The sequence below is a fragment of the Cnephaeus nilssonii genome (genome assembly GCF_951640355.1).
Source record: "Cnephaeus nilssonii genome assembly, chromosome: 6".
Classification (NCBI taxonomy): domain Eukaryota; kingdom Metazoa; phylum Chordata; class Mammalia; order Chiroptera; family Vespertilionidae; genus Cnephaeus; species Cnephaeus nilssonii.
Window position 1 is genome coordinate 5,689,848 of NC_137077.1, and position 23,152 is coordinate 5,712,999.

At 61.7% G+C, this 23,152-nt stretch overlaps 1 protein-coding gene across 2 annotated transcripts; it reads left to right on the forward strand.

The window, feature by feature from the left end:
* The first annotated feature begins 2,959 nt into the window (after window positions 1-2,959).
* PDGFB (platelet derived growth factor subunit B) lies at window positions 2,960-22,524 on the forward strand. 2 transcript variants are annotated; one of them, XM_079773563.1, is made up of 7 exons: window positions 2,960-4,033; window positions 11,391-11,487; window positions 13,601-13,690; window positions 14,869-15,074; window positions 16,753-16,897; window positions 20,445-20,597; window positions 20,964-22,524. In XM_079773563.1, the coding sequence occupies exons 1-6, from the start codon at window positions 3,971-3,973 to the stop codon at window positions 20,570-20,572; spliced, it is 729 nt and encodes a 242-aa protein (XP_079629689.1). In that variant the 5' UTR covers window positions 2,960-3,970; the 3' UTR covers window positions 20,573-20,597; window positions 20,964-22,524. The 2 variants fall into 2 exon arrangements, with proteins under 2 accessions (XP_079629689.1, XP_079629690.1); XM_079773564.1 differs by having other exon boundaries at window positions 2,961-4,033; window positions 20,448-20,597; window positions 20,964-22,515.
* The last annotated feature ends 628 nt before the right edge of the window (window positions 22,525-23,152 follow it).

Consider the following 23,152-nt stretch of genomic DNA (forward strand, 5'->3'; position numbering starts at 1 on the left):
TGGCTTGGGTGCGGCCAGGGCCCCCTGGGCAGAATGGGGGTACCTGGTACACAGTATTCCCACCCTCTGGACTTGAGTCTGCCCTTGGGATGGAAGCCAACGCCTCCCTCAGCCCTGGTCCTCGCCCTGAGGGTGTGAGGTGATTTCTAACGGAGGAGAGTGTGCATGGGTTTCTCTAAACACCCCTCCCCCTGGGCAGCCCCCCCTCGCCCAGCACCCGGCTGAGGGCTGTGGCCACTCGGTTTTCCAAACTTGGTTCAGACCTGTCAGGGGACTGGAGGGGTGAGAGTTATGGGGATGTGGCCCCCACCCACAGAGACCCGCTCCCGGCCCTGCTGAAAGTCTGGCTCCTCAGTGGCCCCAATGCCCATGGTGTCCTTTGCTTCCGACTTCAGAGGCTCAAGCCCCCCCTCCCCTCCCCCCACCCCCCAGGCAGGGTATGGCATTTTTACACAGACAGGCCAGGACTCAGAAAGAGAAGCAGGTAAGATGCTTCCTCGTTTATTCATCCGCAGCAGACCAGAGCAAGCCATAAGCTGGGGTGGGGGCTTCCTGGAGGAGGTGCAGACTGAGCTGAGCCTGACAGGGGGTGAGAGGCGGTGTTCTTCGGAGAAGTGCACGTGCGGAAAGACCCACCCATTGACATGGTGTCCGCAAAGGAGAGGGTACAGGAAAGGGGTTCGCCGTAGCACAGCTGTCAGGCCCCGGGCCATGGTCCCTGCTCCTCTGTGGACTTCTGTCACTTCTAACCAGTGCGGAGACACCTGGATTGTAATGATCTGTGTCTATCTCACGCAGGAGCCTGGAGGGCCCAGATGCCAGGACCGGATGTCCTTCCTCATGCCATTTCCCATCGCTTCACACAGGGCCTGCACACAGTAGGTGCTCAGTGATGCTGTGCCCAGGAGTCCTCCCCTTTTTGCATTTCCCCGGAGGCTGGGTTGTGTGCACCCTCCTTGGTGCGCCTACGGCATTTTGTACGTGAGAGTTCACGTTGCGACAGCACTTCTCAGTGGGCAGAGCACTGTTCCATACATCAGTGTGTTTGATGCTTACACAAGCCCTGTGCAAAAAGTGTCATTACTGCCATCATCACCACCTGCCAGGAGGCAGCACATCACTGTGGTTTAGGTATGTGGGTTCTGCAGCTGGACTGTTTGGCTGTGTGACCCTGAACAAGTTGCTTAACCTCTCTGTGCTTCAATGCCTCCATTTGTAAGGTAAGAGTAACATAACTCATAGGAGCACTGAGAGGCTGCACACGGAGTAAGAATACTACCTACCACATGGTCACCTCAATAATAACGGTAGTGCCCGGCTGGCGTGGCTCAGTGGTTGAGTGTCAACCTACGAACCAGGAGGTTACGATTTTGATTCCCAGTCAGGGTATATGCCTGGGTTGTGGGCTCGATTCCCAGTGTGGGGTGTGCAGGAGGCAGCTGATCAATGATTCTCTTAGCATTGATGTTCCTATCTCTCTCCCTCTCTCTTCCTCTCTGAAATCAATAAAAATATTTAAAAAAAATATTAATAATGGTAGCTATTATCATCCCATTACAGATAAGGATATAGAAGGTCAAGGTCACAATCACCTAGCTGTCCAGTGGAACCGTTTTAATCTCTTAAGTCTTTAAACTTCAAACCTTGAGTTTTGGGGTTATCTTCCCCCAACCCCCATTTCCCTTGTCACTCTGTCTCCTATTTTTCTCTTCATGCATCTGTCTGTCCTCTGGACGGGGCTCCTCCAGGGCCGGAGCCTGCATCAGCACTGTGCCTGGAACATACCTGGCCACCGGGAAACTGGGAAGCTGCGTGAAGGAAAGACGCACACTATGCGCCAGGCAGCTGCTCTGTGCTTCCACGTGGATTATCGTGTCTGAGCCTCTAGACCACTCCCTGTGTGGCTCTGTAAAGAGGCCGTCCTGAGAAGTCCTCCAAGGAGAAGATTTATGAAGAGAAGATGGTGTGTTTGTCTCCGTGATGGAGGTGTGTATGTGAGTGAGGAGCAGGCTGCCATTGTTTGGGTGTAAAGGCCAGATGAGAGACACGGCACGGGGACCAGATAAAGCATTCTGAAGCCGGGAGCAGGGTGATGCGGTGAGCTGGGTGCTGGGCTCAGCGGGTGTGCGTGTGACTATGTGACTGTGACCGTGTGACTGCTGAAGACAGGGACACAGCAGCTCCCAGAGCTGGGGGTGGGAGGTGTTAACTATGTGGGTGCTGCTGTGGGCGGTGGGCCCTGGGCCTCCAAGCGGGGGGCCGCGGGAGGTAGTAAACATCAGGGTGACTAGGAGGCTGCAGGCTGGTGGGAGTTTGTGTGACTCTGCAGTTCAACAAATTCAAATGCAGCCAATGCCAGCAGCGCCTGCTATGTGCCAGGCAACCAGCTAGGAGAAGGAGAGAGGAGCCCAGCTTTCAGCTGAATGGCACTGGCTGTGGGGGTTGTGCGACCACCTTGTGGCTGGCGTGGAGCTGGGTGCTCCATGCACTGAGCCCTCACAGTAACCCTCTCCCACTCTGAGGCCGGATGGAGGCGTACAGAAAGGAAATGACTTGTCCAAGGTCACCCAGCAACTCCCAGCCAGGGCAGGACCTGAACCAAGGCGCAGAGCCCGGTCCCTCCTCCGCCAGGCCTGTGCGGGGGCAAATGTCTGGTCCTGGAAAAGCTGTTTGGGACTCCTGGCCGCGGTTCAGGCGACATCTCCCCAACCACGTGAAACCAGGCTACCCTCACCGTGCCGAGGGCTCTTCGGTTCTAGCTCTCCCTTTCCAGGGGCCAAATTCCTGGGCAGAGGGGCTGCTGGGCTCTTGGAGACCCCTAAACGCCCCACCCGTGCCTCAGGCCCTCCCAAGCTCCTGCCACCCCCCCTCCCTCCTGGTGCTGACTCTCAGCCAGAGGAGGAAGGCTGTCTCCACCCACCTCTCCCATCTTTATAAAAGCCAGGACAGCTGAAAGGGAGGCAACTTCTCCTGCTGCCGCACCGCACCGCCGGGAGCAGCCCGCCTGCCTCCCCTCAGCCCGCAGCCAGCCAGCCCCCACGGCCTCCCCGAGGGCTCTCCTCCGGCCGCCAGCGCCCATCTCTCATTCCCGAGACAGAGATATTTTGCGCACACACGCAAGAAGGGGGAATAAAAGCCCACGCTCCAGCCTCGTTGCAAAGAGAAAGCCGGAGCAGCCGCCGCTTGCAGCCCGTGGAGGACGCCCAGAGTGGCGAGCAGACTGACCGACAGACTCGCCCCACGTCCACCTGTCTGCTGCGTCCAGCCCAGAGCTCAGCGGGCGGAGCAGCCGAGCCCGCCGCCCAGGGCCCCAAGCCAGGGCGCACACGCTCCGGCCCCCCCTCCACTCCCACCCCCCAGTCGGCCCAGGAGAGAGTTTGCACCTCTCGCTGCCTGGGTTCTCCGGCCGCCGCTGCAGAGCCAACTTTGGAAAAAGTTTTCGGGGGGGTGACTTTGGCTTTGAGGTGCCCAGCTCCAGCTTTCCGACTTCGGGGCCCTTCCCAGAAAATGTTGCAAAAAAGCTAAGCCGGCGGGCAAAGGAAGACGCCTCTAGCCGGCAGCGAGCGCAGAGAGAAGACGAGCCTTCGGCTGCCGCGTTCTTTTTCCTCTTGGAGGTTGGAGTCCCCTCGGCGCCCCCACACGGCTAGACACCTCGGCTGGTTCGCGACGCAGCCCCCCGGCTGTGGATGCTCGCTCGGGCTCGGGATCCGCCCAGGTAGTGGCCTCGGACCCTGGTCTCGCGCCCAGGCCCTCCTCAGCCCCCCAACAACGGAGCCGGGGCCGGGGGCGGGGGCACCCGGGGGCCATGCGGGTGAGCCGCGACAGCGGCTGCAGCGGCCTGAGCGCCTGATCGCCGCGGACTCCAGCCGAGCCCACCTCCCTCCCCAGCCCCCGCCCTCCACCCTGGCCGTGGGGGCCGCGCGCTCGGTCCACGCGTCCGGGGCCCCGCGGGGCCGGGCCCGGCGTCGGCATGAATCGCTGCTGGGCGCTCTTCCTGTCTCTCTGCTGCTACCTGCGTCTGGTCAGCGCCGAGGTGAGTTGCGGTGGGGCTGGTTCGCTTCATTCGTGACCCCCGCCCCCGCCCCCGCCCCCGCCCCTGGGCCGCCCTCTCCCCTCCCTGCAGAGAACTTTGGACCCTTGCAGCCCAGGTGCCTGGCACGGGGCGCTAGGTGACCTCCGAGGGCTGACACCTGAGGTCCGGGAGGTGCCAGGCTCTCAGAGGAGGGGGCCGAGGTGGCTTGCTTTCTCGGGGAGGATCCCCGGGCTCCCCGCCTTGAAGTGCGGGGAAAGGTGTGTGTGGTCCCAGCTCTCAGGAACTGAATGAGCCCCTTCCCTGCCGAAGGGAGAGGGTGGGGTGGTGCCGAGGGGCAGAAGGCACCTCCCGAGCCCGCTTCGCTTCCAGCGGAGGTTCCGGCCGGGACCCGGCTGGCAGGGAGGGAGGTGCGGGCTGCCGCACCGGTGGCGGCCACGCCAACCTTCGACAGCGTTTTGCGTCCCACCCTGGCTCCCACTCCCGGGCCCGGAGCGCGGTCCGGGAGCAGCCGGTGTCTTGGGCAAGGAGGAAGGAAGGGTGGGGGCGAAAGACAGGTTTCGGGCAGTCGGATGAGGGCGGAGTGGGGGCTCCTAAGGAATCCAGCCCCAGGGCGGTGTGTGCCTGAGGCCCCGCAGGACCTGCGCGCTCTCCCCCGCTCGCAGGGTGCGCCGCGCGCCGCCCGGGAAAGCCTGGCTGCAGGGGACGTGGGGTGCAACCCCCCCCCCCCCCCCGCCAGAGCTGTCGGGTCGGATCCGTCCCCCACCCCTCCGGGCCTCACGTAGCCGTGAGTTGGCAAATGTACCCGGAATCCAGGTGGGAAAGGGGGCGGGGCGGGGAGGAGGCGCGAGATGAGGCGGGTAGAGGGCTGCGGGGAGCGCGGGTGCCTAGGTCCGGTCCCGCTTCTGCCCCGCGGTGGCCGGGAGCCCGCACTTGGCCTGCTCCCGGGAGGGCGGGCCCCTCTCGGCCTCCCACGGGGCTGGAAGGCGGCGGCGGCGGCGGCGAAGGGGTTAAGGCGCAGGGCTCGAGGCCGCGGCCGGGCCTTGGGCCGCCGCCAGCGCAGGTTGTTTTGACCGCGGAGGAGCAGTCGCCGTCTCCTTTTGTTCTCGGGGCTCCTTAAGGGCCGCCGGCCGTCCGCCCTGGGGCCCCGCCCTTCCGCGGCCGCCCCCCGCGGCCCGCACCCGGGAGAGAGAGGATGCGGGCCTCGGCCCGGCTGCCCACAGGCCCCTCCCGACGCCCCCTCCTCTCCTCCGGAGCCCCCAGCCTGTGGCCAGCTGTTGGGGAGGGGGCGCCGGCCGGCCCCAGCTGCCGCCTCGCCTCGCCTCGCCTCGGGGCCGGGGCTGGGCCGGTGCCAGGGCGTCCTGGGAACGGCGTCCCCGGCGCGGCGCTCCGCAGCCCACCCCGCTCGGCCGCCGCGCTCACTCACCCCACGCATGCACACTCCTGGCCGGAGGCGATGCTGCGCTCCGGCGGCGGGCGCGCAGGGACGGGCACGCACTACTGCGGCCAGGTCGCGCGCCCGCCGCCACGCCCGTGCACACGCGGGGCACACGCGCGCGCACCGCACGCAAGCCCCCCCACCCCCCCACCCCCGCACACGCGGCCTGAGCACACGTACGCACACACCCAGCAGGCACAGCCCAGCGCCAGGTGCCAACCCCCGCGCCACAGGTGGGCCCCTCACCTCCCTACCTCTGTAGTCACTCCAGTTTCTCACGGGGTGCTGTGAGGGAGGGACACGGGGACCCTCCCATCAGCCCGGGCCCCGCAGCACCCATGTTTTTTGCCGGGTAAGGTCAGCTGCACGCCCTTCAAGCATTATTCTTCCGCGATTGCTCTTTCTCAACCACTCCCGTGTGGCTGAAAGTGGTGATGTGCTGGGGGACCACCGTCTTGTCCAGGGCATTTCTCCCTTCAAGTAAGCTCTTCTTTGAGCCTTCAAGACTGGAGGACCCTGAGCCGCTGAGCCCCCCTCCCCTCTCCTGTCCTCTTTGCTGATCCCAGCATGCTCAGCAGAGGCTGGGTAGCAGCTGAGTAGGGCTTTCCCAGGCCTGCCCTTACCATTCCCAGCTTCATCCAGCACCTCCTCCTCCTTTCCCACAACTCCATGGTATGTGTGTTTGGCAGGGAGGCTGTGGCGCAGAAGCTGGTGCCTCTCTCCCTCTTTAATCACTGCATCCTTGAACACCGCTGTGTGGTGCTTTGCAGTGTACCAAGCACTTTCCTGCTAAGCCTGGGCAAGCCTCAAGGCGGCTCTGGGAGAAGAGACTTAAAGGGAAGACCTATGGACGTGGGGGCCAGTTCAGCAAGGAAACTCCGGGAGGACTTGCTGATGGAGGTGGCCTTGGGGTTGGCTGTGTCTCAAACATGCATGGACTGAGCCTCAGGTGGAGGCCTCCGAAGCTGGGCAGGAGGGTGGGGGAGTCTGAGGCAGGGGCTGGCAGGGGGTGGGCTGAGGCCTGTGAGGTCCCATCTCCATCAGCTGAGCTGGCTTCTGGGGCGGGTGACTCCCACTGTCATGTGATGCCTCCGGCCTCAGCACCCTTCTGCCCTTCACTACCCAGCTTCCGTCTGGTTTGCTAATGCCTTAGGTGGTGGGAGATCAACCTGCTAGAATCTCCCAGCCCTGGAAGTGTCTGCAAGGATAGGATCAAACAGAATTTGGAGGCTTTGGTGCGAGACCTAGGGGTGTGTGTGTGTGTGTGTGTGTGTGTGTGTGTGTGTGTGTGAAAGAGAGAAAGAGAGAGATTGAGCCATTCAGCAGGAGTGGTAAAGAAGTGTTTGCCTTGGGCTTCACCCCCCATTGAAATGGACAGCATTTTTCATTTTCTGGTTTATTTAGTTGTTTATCACCTGCTTTTCCTCACTGGAGTATAAGCTCCACTAGAGAGCTTTTGTCTTAGTAACCACCGTCTCCCATGCTTACTGGCCTGTGACTGGTTTATGATGGATAATCTGTAAATATGTGTGGAAAAGACAATGAAGGGGAGAGGGACCAGGTGCGAGCTTGCTAAGTGCTTTATAAGCACGGCCTCACTTAGGCCTTACCCCAGGGCAGCCCAGCGCGGCCACTGCCCTCCACCAGCTTCCTCATTCGAGTCGCTCCCTGCCCCCCCCCCCCCCATCTTGAGAGACAAGCGCGCCTTTCTTTTCCATGTCTTGGGGCTTGGGCTGCCAAGATGGGACAGGACAGAGAGGAAGAAGCAGCAGGAACATCAGAGTGCAAAGGTTCTGTGTATCCTGAGCTGGGCCTCAGTCCCCGCCACCTGAAAGCGCGAGAAGATTGGATTCGCTCAGAGTTCCTCAAGAGCAGAGTTCCCAGACCTCCTGCAAATGCAGAGCCCTGGGCCCCGCCCTGTGCTGGAAGTTGGGACCGAGGTGGGGTGGCGGGCAGTGAATGCCGCGGGGGGAGGGGGGGCGGCGCCCGGCGGGGCTGCCAGGATTAGATTGCTGCCTGGCCCCTCTCTTTCTGCGCTAACAGTTCTGCTGCTGCAGGGAGAGGTGGGGAGCCCAGTGGGAGCTGCACTCACATTAGGGAGGGGTGGGGCCGGGGGAGGGTCCCGGGAGCCATAGGGAAGGGAAGTGGTAGGTGGGAAGGCTGGTTCTAAATGGCTTCTGTGGTCTGCCCAGAGGAGGCTTCTTCAAAGGGCTTGGCTTTGGCATTGAATCTAAATTAGGCCTGAGACTCTCGGCAGGCAGGCAGGCAGGCAGGCAGGCGCTCGGAGGCCTGCTCGGCTCTCCCTCTGCCAGCCACAGACAACGCCCCTGGATGCGTGGGCCCCGCCTGTGCCGTCTCCCTCAGCTGAAGGGCAGGAGGGCTGGGGAGAGGGTATCCGTGTGTGTGCTGGGGCCCAGGTGGAGGGTGGGGTCCAGGCCCCTTTGATCTGCCAGCCTGGCTGGGAGCAGGTAATTCATCTAGCCTCACGCTGGCTGGTGCCCTTCCTACCTTCTGCAGCTGGCGTTGGGGGTGGGGTGGGGAGCCGGCTGTTTGCCTTGGCTCCGTGGCTGGCTGTGCCCCAGCTGCCTTCTTGCCACGCCCTCACCCTGCCAGGAACCCCCGGCCTGAGATCTGGGGCAGCTTCCTCAGGGTGCCTGGCCTCCTTTCCCAGCTCCGAGGGGAGCTGCCCACCTAAGGAGGCTTCTAGAACCAGTCCCTACCCTGTGCTCACCCTCCCACATCCAGAGGAACCTCTGGCCTCAGCAGGTGCCCAGAGCGCTGCATCCCGGAGCTGACCACAGGCTGAATGCTGTCACCCTTCACCTACCTCCCGCCCTGGAAGGAACCCACCAGCCCACACCGCCATTGTGGGGCCAGGGTGTCATTTCCTGTGGCCCAGCACAGGGGATAGTGCAAAGCCACACGCTCTCCACCGACCCATTGTCGTCCTCAAACATGCCCTGTACTGCCGGCCCCGGGCGGGCGCGCTGCTCGCTGCTGCCCTCAGAGCAGACCACCCCCATTGTCTGCTGGCTGCTCTGCTGGGTGCAACGAGGCCGCCCAGTAACCCTAGTGAAGTATTATTAGCCCCATTTAAAAGATTAAAAAGCTGAGGGGTTAGGCTGTTAAAAGACTTATTCCAAGAATCCAGGTTCCCTTTGCTCTTGCGTCTGCTCCCGTTTCTCCGCCTCTGCGCTGTTGGCACTCCGGGCCAGACAGCTCTTCCCTGCGGGAGGCTGTCCTGCGCATAGTGGGATGTTTAGCAGCATCCCTGGCCTCCACCTCCTAGGTGCCAGTAGCTGTGACAACCACAAATGCCTGCGGACACGCCAGTGTCCCTGGGGGCCCCTTGCCCTAAGGCGACACGCTCTTCCCCGTGACCTCCGCGGGGGACGAGGGGCATGAACTGAAAGCAGTGCTGAGGAGCGCCCTGCGCCCGGAAGAGGGAGGGCCCCGCTCTGCTGCTTACTAGTCTTGTTGACCTGTAGCCACGGACTTACTTTTTCTAACCCTCAGCTTCCTCATCTGGAAGACGGGGATAAAAATAGCACCCGCCTCTTGGGATTGGCCGTGCACCAGGTCGCCCGGTGCCTGGCTCACCGTCAGCCCTTAGTGAAAGCGAGCTGTGATCGGCTGGCCACATCCAGGGGCTTGTACGGAGTTCTGGGCACCCAGTGGCCGAATCAGTAGAAGCAGGAGCAGAATGACCTCTGCTGAGAATGAAGTGGACTCTACCGGAGGCAGTTTGCATTGGGGGGTGGGGAGACTATCCCCGGTGGGCCTCCTGGTGGAGGAGGTGGGAGAATCATACAGGAGAGAGTCCCAGGGCGAAGGGGAGAGTCCTTCATGCAGTTTACCCGCATTTTTTTGAGCACCTACTGTGTGCTTCTCCCCAGTCTCTATCCTGGGCTCTTCCCCATGCAGCCTGGGAGGGGTTCTGGGTTTGTTTTCATAAGAGGTTGTCTCCGGTGCATCGTAGGGCGGGTCCAGGGCACCTGCTGGGCCTGATGGGGAGTCTGCCTCCTCTGCCACGCTGGCAGCTGCAGCCAGCTCCCCAGTGGGCCAGGAGGTCTTGGCATGAGTGTTACGTGCCATTTGGTACTGGGCCCTCAGGCCCCTCTTCTGGGGGCTAATGGTCATCATTGCGCCACAAACAGCCTTGGCTTTGCTCTGCTGTCTCTGCTGCTACCCCCTGGGCACAATGAGAATCAGATTCAATGTCTTCAACCCCCTGGATTCACGGGGGAGATCCGGTGACTGAGAGGGGCAGTGACCAGCCTGAGGTCCCTGGTGCCTGGTAGCAGTAGAGGGTGGACTCCAGCTCCCGGACCACCAGTTCTGGGGGGGTGACAGAACCCTCCGGAAGGTGGCCTGCCTTGGTCTTAACTGGAGACCCGCCGCCCGCCTCCTCCTCTCGGGTTGGGTCCTGTGCCCACATTTGGAGACCGCCAAAGGCGTGCTCTCTGCCCCGGGTTGGGGGAGGCAGCGCCTGGGGGACGTGGGGGAGGAACCGAGGGGCCGCTGAGCCACACTTCTCCGCGTCTCACACACGCAGGCCTGGCTCCCTGGCCGCACAGTCACGCACCCTGAAGGAAAGACCCCAGTTTCCAGCCAGGCTTACAAGTCGCCCCCACCCTTCCCTCCCGGGAACCTCCTGACAGCCCTAGCCTCCAGCCAGACGAAAAGCGCCCCGTTCAAATGAAGAAACGGCTCAGGGGTTTCAAGGAAGTCGACTTGGGTGTCCGCAGCTGGACATGGGGGAAACCCCTGGAGGACGGAGCCCAGGAGGAGGGTCTAGAGAGGAGCTGTGGTCAGGGACTAGAACAGGAGCTCCTCCCTTCTTAATCCTGGGAAACCGAGGCACAGAGCAGGGCAAGTCAGCTGACACCCTCCCCGGCTCCCTCCACGAGGCCGTGCCGCCCTGTGCCTGTGTACGCACCGGCCTGTGTGCACACGGGTGTGAGTGCGGATGTGCGGCAGCATCGCGAGCATTTTCTGTGCCCGGCGGCGGCGGGTGTCAGCATTGTGCTTCTGCGCCTCTCAGCTGCCCTCACCTCTTCCTCAAGACCTCGGCACCAGCCCCTTGGGGCGCCCTGGACTGAGGGCCGTGGGCTCCCCTCATGTCATTGCGGGACCTGCGGTTTCCCTGAGGAAGCCCGGCTCCGAGTGGGGCCTGTTAAAGTGCTTATTAAGTTTCAAGTGTTTTTGGGAAGAGGCCAGAGGGGCGCTAAAAATAGGGTTTGGTTGGGCACGGGGCACGGGTAAGCTTTCAGGTTTCCTGGCCGATCGGAGGATTCCCTGCTCTCCTCTTTGAGTGAGAGACTAAGTAAATACCGTTAGTACTTGTGGCCTCCTGAGACCATCCGACTCTTCGAGCATTTATTAAACACCTTGTGTTCCCCGGAGGCTGGGATACAGGCTCTGCCGTCGGAAAGACTGGGGTTTGAATGCAGGTCCTGCTGATAACTGGCTTAGGACTCAGACAAAGGGTGTTGCGTCTTTGAGCCTCAGTTTTCTCCTCTGTAAAATGGGGATAATGAGATCTTCCAAGACAAATGCTGGCTGGCGTTAACCGTCAGGTGTGGCGGAGAAGCAAACAGATTGGGGAGCCTTCCAGGACCTGTAGCGTGATGGAGGAGGAGGATGGACCCAATCAAACCCAACTCAGAGCAAGCCGGGGTTCCTATTGGGGGGGGATGAGGCATCCGAGATGGGTCTTTACAGGCTTTGGCAGGTTCTGCTCCTGGTTGTCGGGCCTGGAATCCGCCTCCCGCCCACCCCAGCCTGGCTGTCCATCTGTCCGTGGCTGAGGGGCCCTGTGGGAACTTTTCATGGGGGGTTGTGTCTGTGTTGGGGGCCGGAGGGCCGCGGCTGGAAAGCCCTAACTCCCAGCTCACTTGATCCCATGTGTCTGCCCGGCAGGGGGACCCCATTCCTGAGGAGCTCTACGAGATGCTGAGTGACCACTCGATCCGCTCCTTCGATGACCTCCAGCGGCTGCTGCACGGAGACTCCGTAGGTAAATGGAACCCTCCTCCACCGTGCTGGGCCTCCCCTGCGCCCCTGGGAGTGGGAGGGGCAGGGCCAGGCCATCCCTTCCTTGACTGGCCGGGAGGGCTGGGCCACACCTGTCTGGGGCAGGGCTGAGGAGGTAGACGGGTTGGTACCTGGGACGTGGGGCGGGGCGTGGCAGGAGAAGCACCCACATGTGCCTCTGGCTTGGTGCAGAGGGTGGGGCGCCCGGAGGGGGCGGGCAGGGAGGAGGTGCCTAGGGCACCTGCCCAATGAGTGTCCAGGTGTGAACTCAGCCAGGGAGGGCGGTGTTGGAAGAGCCGGCTCCCTGTCCCTCTGGCCCGGGGCCAGCTCTGCAAGGTCTCCCGGGGACACCTGGCCCAGACCAGCGGGCGGCCCTGCCCGTGCCCGAGAGCACACTCACCGAAGGGGCACGTGCTCGGTGGCACACACGTGGCGGGGCTGGCGGCCGGGGTGGGGAATGTATTTATAAACGCTGTCTTCAGAGCGAATTCCATTCTATTCTAACCTCTGGCCTGTTCCCTGGAGCCCTGGTCATCACCCCCCCCCCCTGCACCCCCAGCTCCCCTTCCCTCTGGGGTTTTGTCTCTTTGTCACTTTGTAATCCTTGCCCAGACTGCTATCTACGGGGGACAGCATTTCCTGCCTTTGTTTCCTCTCCCGTTGGGCCCCTGGCTCCCTCTCAAAAGCATTCCCGGGCCCTTTCAAACCCTCCTGCGCTGGGGGCTGGTGAGGCCGCGGGAGGGGGCCCCAGCTGGGCCCACCTATTGTTCACCGGGCCCCCCCACCCCGCGTCTCCCACACCCCCACCCCGTGCCCGGCTGGCCAGCCCTGGCCAACACAATGGGGCAACTTCCAAATTTAGCCTTTCTGCTATTTCTTTCCAAGGGCCTGCGCCCCCACCCTCGGGCAGCCCCTCCACACCCCCGTGGGGGTCGGGTCGGGGAGACGAGGTTTTCAATAGCAGGCCTGTTTTGAGGCAACCATGTGGCTATTTTTTCCTAATCAACGTAACCTTTCCACAAAGCACATCTTTTCCCCATGTCCTCCCCACCAGGGACATTCCCGAGACGCAGAGGGGGAGGGAGGGAGCGGGAGGCACAGACAAGCTGACGTGGGACAGTAGCTGGGGGAGGCGCACCCCTCCTCGGGCTGCCTCCTCCACCCGGGACCCCTTGGGAGCCCGCAGGGAGGAGCAGGGCCAGTGGGACGGGGCGCTGTGTGGAGGGGCAGGGGCTGGCCCCCGGCACCTCAGTTTATCTGCCGGCTTTCAGCCACGAGAGAGCTGGAGGAGTTTGCCCACCGTCAGCACCAAGTCACCGTCCCCCTGCCCAGCCCTCGCCTCCAGCAGCGGAGAGAGGGATGTCTCCTTGGAGGGGGGGTGGTGCTGAGCTGAGGGCTTCCCAGGCCAGAGAAGGGGGCTGCCGTGTGGCTGTGACCTTAGGAATGAATGGACAGTGTAGGGCAGACACGGGGCAGAAGGTCAGAGGGGGAATGAGAGAATCACAATGGGAGACCGGGAGGTGGAGAGAGAGCAAGATCTAGAAGGGGCTGGGTGAGGCTCCCTGATCCCAGCAGCCCCGGCACCCCACCCCTCTGCCTTCAGCCCCCACCCCCATCCCTCTCCCTCCCTCCCTCTGTCCCGCCCAACTGGGCCATTGTCAGGGGCTCCAGAGGGGCTGTGTCCTGGGCATGCGGTTCCCCCTGGGGATTCTGGGAATTTCTCCATTCAGCACTTCCTATGGGAACGCTGGGCGGAGGGCACTGGAACGTGGCCTTCGGAGCTCTGGGTCCCTGCCCTGCCCGGGAGGCCGCGGAGGCTTCGCTTACAGTAGCAGAAGGGAAGGGTTATTTTTAACTCCATTCACATGCGTTCTGTCCAGAAATGTGACTGAGGAGCCCAGAGCGGGGCTGAGGCCCCCAAAGGATACAGTCAGGGCCCCACCCCCTCCTGAGCCCCTCGTCACCTGGGGTTTGATCCTCAGAGCCAGGACTCGGGTGTACCGGGGCCAGAAGGGGAGCCCTTTCCCCGGAGCCCCACGCTGTGGGCGGGCCAGCCAGCAGTGATCAGAGTGCGTCTGACTGTCCTGCTCTTGCAGATGAAGACGGAGCCGAGTTGGACCTGAATTTGACCCGGTCCCATTCTGGAGGCGAGCCCGAGAGCTTCTCCCGAGGGAGAAGGAGCCTTGGTAAGACCAGGGTGAAAGTGGGGTCCCCGCAAAGGTGGGAGCCAGGGAAGCAGGACCCTATTCAAGGCTTTGAGGGTCAGCCCCGTTCATCCCACACTTAGGACTGAATTGAGCTCAGGGACAGTAACATCCTTAAATAGCTTACGTTGAGCTGGGTCATCCTGTACTCCCCCAGCACGCACTGCTTCCTAAAGATAATGCTTTTAAACTTATTTTTCATTACTTCAGCCCCAGAATTAGATATTATTAGCCCCGTTTTATGGAGTTGGAAACTGGAGCCCAGAAAAAGGGAAAGACGGAGGCGTGGCCACGCAGCTGACGTGCTCTCGGCTGAACCCCTGCCCTCCTGGCTGCGTGTCGCCTGTGACTAAGGCTGTGGCCTGGGACAGCTTCCTGCTCCATTGCAGAGCCCGAAGGGCCATGTAGATCCCTAGGTCCCATGGGAGCCTTCCCCATGAAGCAAGTGCCCACCCCAAGCCCCGCCTCCTCTCTTCCCACCGGCAGTCCCCGCAATGCTGTAGATGGTGCCGGGGGACCTCCATATAGGAGCGGGTGGCCGGGTCCCACTCCTCACTGCGGCCGTGGGCAGCTCATTGGGCTCTCGGAGCCTCGGGGTCTCTATGTGCACAGGGACCCGCCCAGCACTGACTCCCCGCGTGCTGTCCGCCAGGTGTCGCTCCTAGATCTGCAGGTGCAGGGTAGGCGCTGCCATTGTCCCATTTCGTAGATGAGGAAACTGTGGCTTCGGAAGAAGCGATGCGGTCAGAAAAGATTACAGTGTAAAACAGCCCAGTAAAGTGATCCCGAGATAATACACAACAAGTAAGGGCCACATTGGGCCAAACCCACAGGGTGTGAGAGCGCAGAGGGCAATGAGTGAGGGCTGGCCGAAGGCGTCTGACCTTTACCACATGAATGATCGCACTGGTCCCTAACAATGGTCCTTGAGGGTAGGTCACCCCATGGGCACGGGGGGGAACTGAGCGAGAGCACATCAGCCACCTGCTCAAGTCCCACGGCGGATGGCGCCAGGACTCAGAGCCGCCCCTGAGGCGGGAGGAGAGGGGCCTGGGCGGCCATTTAGCAAGAGAGCAGTCCCAGGGTGCCCGCTGCGCTCTCCTGCCCGGTGGGGGCTCTGGGCAGGTCCCCCTCCTGACAGAGGGCCCCGCTCCCTTCAGATTCCTCCACGGTCGCCGAGCCAGCCATGATTGCCGAGTGCAAGATCCGCACGGAGGTGTTCAAGATCTCCCGGAGCCTCATCGACCGCAGCAACGCCAACTACCTGGTGTGGCCGCCCTGCGTGGAGGTGCAGCGCTGCTCCGGCTGCTGCAACAACCACAGGGTGCAGTGCCGCCCCACCCGGGTGCAGCTGCGCCACGTCCAGGTGAGCCCCCCCTCCCCCGCACTGGCCCCACCCCCCACCCAGGTGCAGCTGCGCCATGTCCAGGTGAGCCCTCCCCCCCGCCCCCCCGCACTGGCCCCACCCCCCACCCAAGTGCAGCTGTGCCATGTCCAGGTGAGCCCTCCCCCCCGCCCCCCGCACTGGCCCCACCCCCCACCCGGGTGCAGCTATGCCACGTCCAGGTGAGCGCCCCCCCCCCCCCCCCGCACTGGCCCCACCCCCCACCCAGGTGCAGCTGTGCCACGTCCAGGTGAGCCTCCTCCCCGCACTGGCCCCATCCCCCTACTCAGGTGTAGCTATGCCACATCCAGGTGAGCGCCCATCCCCCCGCACTGGCCCCATCCCCCTACTCAGGTGCATCTGTGCCACGTCCAGGTGAGCGCCCGCCCTGCACTGGCCCAGCCGCTGGCCCGCTGCCTGCTGGGGCTTGTGCCTCGCTGACCAGGCTCACATGGGTCGGCCCTGTCCAGAGCGGGCGCTCTCAGGAAGCTCTCTGGACACTTGTGCTGAGGCCGCCCAGCTGCTGTGACCCAAAGCCACAGGCAGACCCCAAGGCGGGCTGGGTAGGGCGTCACGTCGCGGTGCTGCCTCGTCCTTTACAGGGACACAGCCCCAAGGTCTCTGGAAGAGACACTCTACAAGCATGTTGAACACTCGGAATGTTCTGGGCAGCTGCTCAGATTCCCCCAAAGCTCTCCCCTGCCCTGGCCCCGCGGGTTCCTTTACTTCACAGAGAGGAAGGCTCCCCGTGTCCGTCAGGCCCACTCACCACCCCGGGACAAGCTGTGTCTTTAATAAGGAGGGCGCTGCACGAGGGGGGCAGCCCTGAGCAGGAGTCTGAACGCCGACTCCTGCCTCTTTTCTGGAAATACTGGTACACCCTGACTCAAGGGGGTTAGGGTGGAGGCCGTCCTGGGAGCTCCTGGTCGCAGCCAGGCAGAGCACTGTCGGGGGGGCCTCGGCCAGCTCTGATTCGTGCGAAGGGCTTCTGCACCCCGCGGCCAGCCTCACCCACACACCAGCTCGGGCTGGACCGGGCCGCTGAGGGCTCAGGGCTGCTGAGCCTCTCTCTTGCCGAACACTCTGCTGGCCCCACCACGCCCCTCCCCTTCCTCGTGCCCACCTCCCACCACAGGCCGGGGCCCCGCGCCCGAGATTACGTGTCACTCTCCACCACGCCGCCCACTGTCCCGGTATCTCCTGTCCCCAACGCTTTCAGCCCTAAAGATGGACACCTGACAGCTGCCCTCCCCCTTCCCGCCTCCCTCCTGGATAAAGCCTCCCCCCACTTCCTTCCAGACAACCATCTCCCCGCCTCTGCCACAGCCCCTGACCTTGGCTGGCGCTCCAGGAATGAGGACACCACAGGCCCCACACTCCACCCGGAAATGCCTTTCCCCCTCTCTGGAGTGCCGAGGGGGCTCTGGCCAAGCCGAAGGCCGGGGTGGGAGGGCTTGTTTTGATGGAAAAGCTACGAGAAGGGCAGAGGCCAAGGTCCTGCTATTGTTCGGGCCACAGTGTCTGCCCTGCTGCGCGCAGCGCTCCAGGCTTTCGAGGAAAGATCCCCGCGGGGGATGCTGGGCGGGAAGGGCAGGCAGGTGGCTCCTTCAGCCCCTTCCCGCTGGTCTCACAGAGGCGCTTGGGTGACTCTGTCCTCCAGGTGAGGAAGATTGAGATGGTGCAGAAGAGGCTGATCTTTAAGAAGGCCACAGTGACCCTGGAGGACCACCTGGCCTGCAGGTGTGAGACAGTGGTTCCTGCACGACCCGTGGCCCGCACCACAGGGAGCTCCCAGGAGCAGCGAGGTAACTGTCGGTCCAGGATCTGCCTCTGGTTGCTCAGCTGGGCAGCCCCCCCTCTCCCGTGGCAGCTGCCGGTGGGGGGATTGGATCAGGCATGCCTGCTCTGGTTAAACTCACCTAAAGCTTCCCGTCTCACAATCCAGATTCCTCCCCTGCTCATGAGGCCCTACGTGAGGACGTAGCCCCTGGTTGGCCCTCTGGCCTTGCTTCCAACCAATCCCCCTCACCTTTGCCGCCCCAGCCAGCCTAGCCTTTTTGTGGCCAAATACATGTCTGCCTCAGGGCCTTTGCACATGCCAATCTGCCTGAAACTCACTTCGCTCAGCTCTTCACAAGCCTGCTTCTTTTCTGCATTCGGGTCTCAGCTCAGAAAGTCACCTTCCGCTGGAGGTCTGCCCTGACCACCCTGTGCAAAGGAGCCCAGCCCAGATTTGATTCCACAGCCCCCTACTTTGTTGAATGAGAGTGTGAAACGGGGAGGAACCAGGGCCTGGACAAGAGAAGACTCCATGCATACATATCGTCTTCAGATATTTGACACCTTATCCTGGGGATGAAAAAACAAATTAATTCCTGTGGCCTTGAGGGGGAAATTAGGACCCAGGGGCAAGGCCAGCAGACAGATTTTAACTCATATGCTAGTCAGCCGTCTGGGATGGAATTGCTTTCCTCGTGAGGGAGTGAGTTTCCCGTCACTGGAGGGGTGTGAATAAAGGCTGGGCAACCACGCAGCAGGGTGTGAGAGACAGGGTTCAAGCATCAGATGGATACGTGAACCAAAGTTTCATTCCCGTCTTTAGATTTCACAAATCGGGGGCATAGTTAGGCTTAAAGAGTTGAAAAGGACCAAAAAAGGATCTGGTTCAGTGGCCGCCTCCACATTTTATAGCGGGGGTGCCGGAGGCCCAGGGAAGCCGAGGTCTTGCTCAAGGTCACACAGCTAGTCCCAGGTCCTGTAACATCCAGCTCTGGGGTCTTTAGACTATATCCGGCCGCCTTTCCTCCCTCAAAAGTGTGCAGTAAGGTCCTGGTGGGTGTGGCTCAGTTGGTGGGGTGTCGTCCCCTACACCGAAGGGGTGCCGGTTCGATTTCCAGTCAGGGCACATGCCCCAGTTTCAGGCTCGATCCTAGATCCTTCCGGGGACGTACAGGAGTCGGCGGATCAATGTTTTGCTCTTATATCCATGTTTCTCTCTCACTCTCCCTTCCTTTCTCTCTCTAAAGAAAAAAAATCAATAAAAATAATTTTTAAAGAGTTTGCAGAAAGGATCAAATGAGAATCATTAAGTTAATGCAATTAGAAGAACATAAAAAAATCACTCAAGTTACTGTTTTGGTTTTCAGTAACATTCTTTTTAAAAATATATATTTTTAATATTGATTTGAGAGAGAGAGAGAGAGAGAGGGAGAAAGGGAGAGGGAGAGAGAGAAACATGGATGTGAGAGCAAGACATGGATCAGTTGCTTCCTGTACGCCCCGCCCCCTACTGGGAATCGAGCCTGTAACCTAGGCATGTGCCCTGACCGGGAATCGAACTGGGGACCTCTTGGTGCATGGGTTGATGCTCAACCACTGAGCCACACGGGTCAGGCGCTTTTCAGGAACTTTCTCTTGTTCGGGGACAGAAGGGTGCCACCGTTATTTCTTATTAACAAGCCTCTTGAAGGCAGGGCCGGCTCAGCCTTTTCATTCTGTTCTCCGAGCCACGCTGAGGCCCGGATGCCCTGGGAAGGCTGATAACTTGACAGCTTCAAACTGACGTATTGTCGATTATTTATAGAGTTAACGTGGAGAATGACTTTTCTACCCAGGAAAATGTCTATTCTTTATGTTTAGAATGGGTCTTTTTTTCTTCACATGCATTCGTGACACGTGGTTTTCCAAACCATTTCCTTGGGAGGCATGTCGAGCGGTTAGTATGTAGATAAGGTGTTGCCATTTCAGGGGTAGCATTTTGGCCCCGTGGGACGGTGCTCCTGGCAGCTGTCCAGGGCTGGGCCCAGGCTTGGTGGTGTGGCCGTGGGACGTGGCGGTCCGTGTCAGACCTCTGGGCTCGAATCTCTGCTCTGTCCCTTCTGAGCTGCGTGACAACCTCGGCTGGTCCTGCTGGTGGCCTGGTCTCTGGGTGGGACCCTCCAGACCCTTCAGTGGCTCTCCTGGTGCATTGCAGCGCTGGGGTAACGGCCTCGTGGGAGGTCAGGTGTTGGCCCCAAAGAGCCGGATGGGCCGGGGAGAACGCGGAAGTCTCCAGGAAGAGAGGGGCCTTGAGCTTGGCAGAGAGTTTTCCCTGCCCTGATTTACAGCAGAGGGCGTGACAGTATGGACATAGAGGCAGATCCCTGGTTGAAATCCCAGTCCCCCTGCCTCAGTTTCCTCATCGGTTAAATGTAGACACGTACGCCCTCTGTGAGGACAAACATTGCCAGGTGCGTGGTAAGTGCTAGCGAGGAGTTTCTGGCTCTTTCCGTGTATTATCTCCTCACCCCAGGAGGCCAGGGCTGCTGGCGGCTCAGTTGTAAAGACGTGGACATTGAGGCACAGAGAGTTTACACGGTTTCCCCCAAAGGACACAAAAGAGTGGAACCCAGGTGGTCTGGCCCCGCGCCAGCTCTGGCTGCCCGCTGTGCTGCTCCTCCAGGTGGCAGGCCCGGCCGATGACAGGTGCAGCCGTGGGAAAGGCCCGGCTCTGTGTGTGTGTGGTTCTGGCCCAAAGCCCAGGACTGCAGGGGGCTGCCGGGTTGGTGGGAGGAGAACTCAGTAGGGGATCAAGCAGAGGAAATAAGAGAGCAGTGAGTAAGAGCAGCTGCCGGCCGGCCGGTCGGTCGGTCGGTCGGTCGGTCCCAGATCACGCCTTACTCTGGACTTTGTGGCCGGGACCGTAGCCATTTCCTTCTGTCTGGTCTGTGGGCTGTCGGGGCTCAGCAGGGCGGTTCTGCTGGCATCTCTTGTAGTTGCAGTCGGTCACCTGGAGGCTGAACTGAGACAGCTGGGCCTCTGTCCCGCTCCCTGTCACCCAGGGCCTCTCCTCCCCGTGTGGCCTCCACAGCAGAGTAACCAGACTTCTTATGTGGTGGCACAGGGCTCCCCAAGGTGCAAAGGTGGGAGTTGCCAGGCCTTTTTAAGGCTCGTGCCTGGAATTGGCACAGCGCCACTCGGCCTCCTTTTATTGGTTAAAGGATCCAAGTTCAGGCCCGGAAATCAGGGGCATGTCAGTGGGGTACTGACCTAGAACTCAAGCTATGATCTATTCCCCTCTGTGTTCGCCAGCATACTGTCATGTATTCCTTCCACCATTCCTATCTGGAGTTACCCCCATTTCACAGATGGGGAAACTGAGGCACAGAGCAGTTCAGTCATTGCTCCCAAGGCATGTACAGCTGGCGAGCAGTGGAGTTGGGATTTGAACCCAGGAGGTCTGGCCCCTTCCCTCAGCCCAGGAGCTCTGGGGAGGTCTGTGGCAGGCCTTGGTGGAGAGGGGTAGGACCCCCCACCCCCACCCCCACCCCACAGGGGCTGTCAGCCTGCTGACAAGACCTTCTATCTCTCAAGCAGCCAAGACGCCCCAAACTCGGGTGACGGTTCGAACGGTGCGAGTCCGCAGGCCCCCCAAGGGGAAGCACAGGAAGTTCAAGCACACGCATGACAAGAAGGCGCTGAAGGAGACCCTGGGAGCCTAGGGCATCTGCAGGAGAGCGCGGGCAGGTAAGGGCAGGCGGGGAGACGAGGCCCAGACCCCTGTGGCCTGGGCTTGGGCTGTGGAAGGGGTGAGGGAGAGGCATTCTCCCCTACAACATGTGGGCCCGAAGCTTTGATCCCCTCTGCCCCGTTATCAAGGGAGTTTTTCCATGGGGCAGGTGGGCGGGAGGTTTGGAGACCCCAGCCCAGCTCTGTCCCAGCGAGTTCTCAGAGGATGGGCCCCCTAAACCTCAGCTGTCCAGCCCCCAGCGCTGCTGGAGATCAGGGACAACCAGTGGACCCCAGCTCCCTGCCCCCAGCAAAGGGGCATGTGCACGTGGCATGTGCGCGTGGCATGTCTCTGAGCCCCGTGTCCCTCTGCTTGGCTTACAGGGTTATTTAATAAGGTATTTGCTGTATCGCCCCCATGGGGTCCTTGGAGTGATAATATTGTTCCCCTCGTCCGTCTGTCTCGATGCCTGATTCGGACGGCCAATGGTGCTTCCCCCGCCCCTCCACGCGTCCGTCCGTCCACCCCTCTGCCAGCGGGTCTCCCCTCAGTGGCCTCCAGCGTCTTGCCCGGAAGCTTGAGAAGGAAATGAAGGATCTGGACTCCATCGAGGTCTTCCTCCCTCCGACCCCGAGGACCTGGGAGAAGAGCGCAAGAGAGACCGATGTGGGAGGGGCTCCCTGGCCAGGCCACCCCGGAGCACCCGGACTGGCTCCAAGAACCCTGCCCGGGGCCCTGAGGACCTCTCAGCGCGGCCTGCCTGGTCCTGGCCCCCGGGCAGCTCTGATGGGAACGCCCCCAGGCGGGCCAGAGAGCCTCGTGCGCTGTGGCTGAGACCAGCGGGGAGCACAGACTGGAGAGACCCCTCCCACAGAGCCCAGGCCCAGTCACGCTCCCTGGTCGCCTTGCTCCCAGCGGCGCACTTTCCTTTTATACATTTGACATCTTTGAAGATGTGGACTCTCCGGGCAAGTGCGGCCCAGGCGCCAGGCAGCCTAGAGCCGTTTCGATGGCTTAGAGATGAAGTTTGCTCTGGAGGTGGGTGTAGGCGGGGACCTGGGCGTCCACTGCCTCCCCCCCCCCCCGCCCCTTGCTTCCTCCTCTGTTTCACCTCTCTACCTCCACCCTGCATCTCCCTCCTGTCCACCGAGGGAGCACCCCTCCTTGAGGCTCCTGCGACCCGAGGGCCTGCTCCCGTCACATCCCAGCCCAGCCCACACTGCCCAGCGCACCGCAGGCGGGGACCACTGTTCACATCACAGACACGGCCCACCTGTGTGTTTATTAGACAGCTTCGGGCAGGGGGAGGGAAAGTGTCTGAGGAAAGGGGTCCTTGTCCTAATGGACACAAAGGCTCCGTGGGCACAGCTGTGCCCTGACCCGGCCCCTGGCTTGCAGTGACCGGACAGGAGTGAGCTCCTGGTGGAGGGCCGGAGGGAAGACGTCCATCTGGCCTCCATCTCCCCACGTCCTCGGCTCGGGCAGTCCCGCTCCCAGGCAGGTGTGCAAAACTCAAGGGAACGTCTCCAGCGGAGGGGGCACGCTCCCCCATCTTAGATCCTTTTGCGTTCCATCTCGGGTGGCTGGGGTGGGGGGCGGGGAAGGGAGAAGATCCCCAGGCCCCCTAGGGGTGGGTTCTGAGCTCCCTTCCCATCTTCTACTGCACCCCCCCGCCCCCCCCCCCCCCGCCCCAATCTGCTTCCTTCAGTTTGTAAAGTCGGTGATTATATTTTTGGGGGCTTTCCTTTTATTTTTTAAATGTAAAATTTATTTATATTCCGTATTTAAAGTTGTAAAAAAAATAACCACGAAAACCAAACCAAAGGAATCCGCTGGAGGTCTGTCTGTTGGCATCGTGCGCCGCGGTTACCCTTTCCGCGTTGGCAGAACTTGCCGACAGCTTGCGGCGTGTTCCTCTCACTCTGGGAGGCTCGGCGCACGCTCACGCACACACACACACATCCCCACATGCGTGTGCGCGCACGTGTGGGCCTGCTGCTCCGAGGGAGGCCTCTGTCTGGGGGCAGAGTGGGCAAGAGCCACACAGTCCTCTCTGTGGGTCTTGGTCTTGCAGCAGCTCCTGACGCCTGGACCCCAGGCCCGGCCTTGTGCCTCTCACGGGCTGTGTGACCAGAGGTGGCTTTCCCGGCCTGAGGGTCCCCATAAGGGAAGCAGATCCTCAGCATCACAGGAGTTGGGCTGGCTGTGGGGAGGGGGTCCTCAATGGGGGGATGGCTGGAGGAGGTCCCAGTTGGGCTGGCTGTGGGGAGGGGGGGTCCTCAATGGGGGGACGGCTGGAGGAGGCCCCAGTTGGGCTGGCTGTGGGGAGGGGGGGTCCTCAATGGGGGGACGGCTGGAGGAGGTCCCAGTTGGGCTGGCTGTGGGGAGGGGGTCCTCAATGGGGGGACGGCTGGAGGAGGTCCCAGTTGGGCTGGCTGTGGGGAGGGGGGGTCCTCAATGGGGGGACGGCTGGAGGAGGCCCCAGTTGGGCTGGCTGTAGGGAGGGGGGGTCCTCAATGGGGGGACGGCTGGAGGAGGCCCCAGTTGGGCTGGCTGTGGGGAGGGGGGGTCC